Genomic DNA, 4,906 nt, shown 5'->3' on the forward strand with positions numbered 1-4,906 from the left:
ATGGACTCATAGTAAAAGATCGACCATCCCGTTCTCTTCAGGTTCCCACCTTGCCAATCTTGACAGATAGTAAAGTTTCACGTAGTAAATGCAATTTTCAGTTATAATGCAATCAATTATAAGAAGGACAACAATAGGCCCGTTGAGGAAAATCACTTCCATCACACATCTTAAGATGAAATTTCCTACCAAGTTCGAAATAGGTGAAGTCTGTGGCGATCAACGAGCATCGAGGCACTGCTACATCTGAAATGAGATCCAAAAGAGAAATATGATTAAAGATTCCGAGTTTAATTAGGTCATCGAGGTGGACCCTTGAGAGGCAATCGAGATACCATCAGCTAGCAGTTGCAAGCAAAACGAAGCAACCGAAGAAATTCAAAATTTCAATAATCCTATGTAATCAATTTCAACAAAAAATAGCTCAAATCGAAAGCCCCAAATCAATGAAAAACCCTAGAATTCAAATTAAAAATTTACCAACCCAGCAATGGTTTTGGTAATTGAATATAGACGGAGGATTGAATTTCACAAATTTTGGTTACTCTAACACCAAAAACTGAGATTCACATCATTTTCCAATTTTGGTTTAATCTTAAAAACATCAATAACAAGTTTTTAGAGAATCTTCTATTTTCTAATTTTTTTAATAAAATTCTGATTTTTACAAAAATACGAAAAAACCTTTTGCTCCGGTAGAGCCTTTTGACTGGAATTGACTGTAGACAAGTTTTTGAAAAACGGAATGAAAAGCCATCATTTTATTAATTTGAAAATACAGTTAAAAAATATAGCCAAAATTTTTTAAAACGCATGCAAAACTTAGCCACGCTTATTTTAGTATGTAATGTGCGGGAGTTGAACGGTTAACTTGTGGAGTGGTACTACAAAACTGATCAATAACATTTTTATTCAACTTATTATATATAAGATATTATTCATATTATCATACCATTTGATATCAGCTGCAATATTTTTGTCATCCATCACACTGATGCATGCACGATCTATACATGCGATTTGTAATTAATTTATATTAATAACTGGTACAAGACAGAGATCATTCTTCTTTTGGGTGGTTAAACCAGGCAGGGTAGCCATATCAATGTCTGTAATTTCCACACCGGGAGGCAATTCCCAGTTAAAATGGTAGAGCAGGTTCGCAAGCACGAGCTCAGTCATAGCCAAGCCCATTGTAAGCCCAGGACACATTCTCCGGCCTACTCCGAAAGGTATCAGCTCAAAATCCTGCCCCTTAATGTCAATGCTACTATTCAAGAATCTTTCAGGTATAAACTCGTCAGGATTTTCCCAGAATGCAGGATCCCTACCTATGGCATATAAGTTTACATATACACGTGTTTTATCTTCAATCTCGTACCCGCTCACGACACACTTTTTCATCGTAGCTCGCGGAACAACCGGAACAGGGGGGTGCAATCTCATTGCCTCCTTGATTACTGCTTTAAGGTAATCAAGCTGTTGGGTGTCGTTCTCATCTACAAATCCTTTTTTTCCTATCAACTCTCTAACTTCTTGCTGCACTTTTTTCATTGTCTTTGGGTTCTTGACTAACAAAGTCATGGCCCAAATCACTGCTGCTGCACTTGTTTCTGATGCTGCAAGCAAAATATCCTGCGCAGGAAGTAGAAAAAGCAATATGTGAGCACAAATTCGATTTTCTTTTTTAAGATGCATGGATAAATGTATAATTTGGCAGGTTTGACTTAATAAGATTGGTTATAATTTTTAAAAAAAACCCTAATACCAAATAAAGTACGTAAATACCAAATAAATTAATACTGAAAATGAAATTAGGTACCATTAATACTGCTTTGATGTGATCAAATGTGAAGTCAGATGAATCCATCTTCATCTGAAGTAAAATGTCCAGAATGCTGCACTCTTTGGCCGATGCAGTTGATTCATTAAGACGTCTGTCAATGACTTGTTGGTAAAAAGCATCTAACTTATTGAAACTCTTCTCCAACCGAGTCCACGAGCCACAAAGTTTATCAATAAAACTGCCCAGTTGAGGAAAAAAATCTTCAACAAAGAACCTTCCGAAACAGGCCTGAGATTCAGTAAGTACCCAATGAATTTGGCGACTCATTTTGTTATTATATCCTGTATAATCTTGGTCGTCGTCTTCATCATCTATTTTTCCAAAAGAAGTTCTGTAGACTATTGAGCTTGTAACAGTCATAACAGTTTCCGACACATTTACAATATTGAAGCCGGCCGCTCTATTACTTAATTTTTTCATCATTTTTGTAACTTCGTCTTCACGAATAGGACAAAAGGACTGAAAGCTCTTAGTACTTAAGAGATGAATGGTACATATTTTTCTCATGTTTCGCCAGTAGTCGCTATATGGTGCAAAGGCAAAGTCGATGCCATTGTAAGAAAGCTTCTGGGTGCCAACTAAAGCTGGTCTACTTGAAAAAGTGATATCATGATTTTTGAAAACCTCTTTGGCAACAGTTGCGGAGGAAATGACAAGAGTCCGAACTGAGCCGAGCTGCAAGGAAACGAGAGGGCCGTACTTTCGAGAAAGCTGCAATAAGTAGAGGTGAGTGTTTGAGGTGTCAAACTGGTGCATGTTCCCTATTAAGGGAAGGCCACGAGGACCTGGTGGCCGGCTATTCGACTTTATCCATCGCTGATTACTTTGTTTGCAAATGAAGAATAGCAAGAATGTTAAAATAATGAACAGAAGAACCACTACCATTCTGGACTCTGTGTTTGTTTAGGTCGTCCTTCTTTTGCTATATCGAGTTGCCTTTTTATACTGGAAAAAAAGAGTAAAGGAGTGGGGCCCCCAAACCAACAAACAGCTTTTATATTTCTTAATTTGCAAAATGTCAAGGGATCAAACTCTTTTTATAATTCTTTTTTTTCTTGTTTTGTTAAAAAATTAATAAAGTGTCAAATTTTTTATTATTTCTCATTATGTTATTAATGGATATGCACAATAATTTTCACTAATTAAAATCTATGAACTTTTAGAAAATGGTTGTTAGGGTGTGTAAATGACATAGAAAGAGCCTTTATAATCATATATAATATATAATAGCTCTCTGATACAATTAAAAACATTGTACCTGTGAGCTGGTACAAGTAGACGTGATCACATATTATCATTACTAGCTTTACAACCCTCTTCATTATATTTTTATATTATTTAAATTTATAATAAATTTCTTTTATATTTATAATAAATTTCTTTTTGAATTATTACGTTATAAGGATATTTATAAATAATAATATAAATATTTGTTGTTGGCAGGATTCAAACCTGAATCTTAGCTAGTATATAAATAATAATATAAATATTTGATGTTGATGAGGTTCGAACTAGGAAATTTTAGTAGTGTATAAATAATAATATAAATATTTTTTGTTGGCGGGGTTCGAATTTGAGAGTTTGAGTAGTGTATACTCTTTTAATATTTGAATTTAACGGTCCTGATCAGTTAATATAAAAGATCTGACGGTCATAAACGAGGATAACCAAATTAAGGCATACCAACCAAAAAAAAGACATATCAAATTATATCACATTCCGGTTATTATGATATAGTATAGATAGATATGAAATGTTCTAATTTTGATTGTATTTAGTTGGAGTCGAGAGGTCTATTTTTCAAGTATATATAATATATATACTAATTGTAGAAAACCATTTTATTACACAATTTTATTACACAATTTTATATAGTTATAAAATTTTAAGAATAAACTAAATTGCACATACCGAATATGTACTCGTAGTCTCGTACTCCCTCCGTCCCTTAATACGTTGCCTAATTTGACTTTCGATAATGTTCACGGTAAGCGATTGACTACTAATTTACGTCTAATCTATAATATCAAACATAGTCATGAGTGATCTCGTTGGATTCGTATTTATCAGTACTTTAATACAGTGAAATTTTTATATTTAATACTAATACGAATTTAAAGATATTAACAATTAAAAGTGTGCATTGGCAAACGTGTCCAACACAAATAGAAAACAATTTTAGGGACGGAGGGAGTAGTATATATATATAGTATAGGCTGCATTTTGAGACTTTGTCCAAACGAGCAGTGGATTGGTCCTCCAACTTGAATATGATATTATCCGTAGAATAATATAGTTTGAAATTTTGATAACTGAAATGATAGCAGCCCACGTGCAAAATGAAATTAAATTCATTATCCAACATCAAGACAGCTCCAATTTTACTCTTATTTTTTGTTTTTAACGTGAATAATCCTCGGTTTGTAAACGAGCCCAACCGAGCGAATCCGAGCACTTCTAGATTCGGCTCGAATTGGATGAAACTAGTTCGGGCTCGAACTCGAGTTCGACCGAGACTTTAATTTCAAACTCGAAACTCAGCTTGTAAAAAAATCGGTAGGTTTGAGTTCGTCTCGAAAATCCGAATTAATTTCACTAAATATTAACAAAAACTCGAAATATGATCCGTACTGCTCGACTTCGGCTAGAGTTCGATTCATTAAAAAATATATAATATATAAAAATATTAAATATCTATATAAAATATATTTATAATAAAAAAATTTAAAAATATGGAGGCTCGATAAGACTGGTGAATCTTACGAGTCGAATAATTCGAAACTCGAGTTCGGCTTGATTAAAAATTTAAAAAACTGGAATGCGGGCTCGGCTCGATTATTTCCGAGCCGAATTCAAATTTTTTATGAGGCAAGTTTAATAGCTTATGAATTATTTGACTCATTTACACCCGCTCAAATTCTCTTCACCTTTGTAATTATATTCTAATTCATGTAAAAAAGTACAGTTTAGAGATTTGGTTGTTAGAGTTAACAGATCGTTGAACAGTTTAAAAAATATAATTAAATTTAAGAGATTATGCCCGGAAGACAATTAGCACAG

At 33.6% G+C, this 4,906-nt stretch overlaps 1 protein-coding gene across 1 annotated transcript; it reads right to left on the reverse strand.

The window, feature by feature from the left end:
- Positions 1-893: 893 nt before the first annotated feature.
- On the reverse strand, positions 894-2,769 carry LOC141676794 (6,7,8-trihydroxycoumarin synthase-like). The gene is made up of 2 exons (XM_074482506.1): positions 1,823-2,769; positions 894-1,635 (listed from the first exon to the last, which is right to left on the reverse strand). Exons 1-2 carry the CDS (start codon positions 2,729-2,731, stop codon positions 1,027-1,029), a joined length of 1,518 nt encoding a protein of 505 aa, XP_074338607.1. The 5' UTR covers positions 2,732-2,769; the 3' UTR covers positions 894-1,026.
- Between the last annotated feature and the right edge of the window lie 2,137 nt (positions 2,770-4,906).

Source organism: Apium graveolens, chromosome 8 (genome assembly GCF_009905375.1).
Source record: "Apium graveolens cultivar Ventura chromosome 8, ASM990537v1, whole genome shotgun sequence".
In the NCBI taxonomy this organism is placed as follows: domain Eukaryota; kingdom Viridiplantae; phylum Streptophyta; class Magnoliopsida; order Apiales; family Apiaceae; genus Apium; species Apium graveolens.

Excerpts from the sequence above, each read along its gene's own strand:
- LOC141676794 (XM_074482506.1), bottom strand. The coding sequence starts at position 2,731 with ATGGTAGTGGTTCTTCTGTTCATTATTTTAACATTCTTGCTATTCTTC. Across the intron at positions 1,636-1,822 it reads ACATCAAAGCAGTATTAATG|GATATTTTGCTTGCAGCATC; the intron begins GTACCTAATTTC and ends CTTCCTGCGCAG.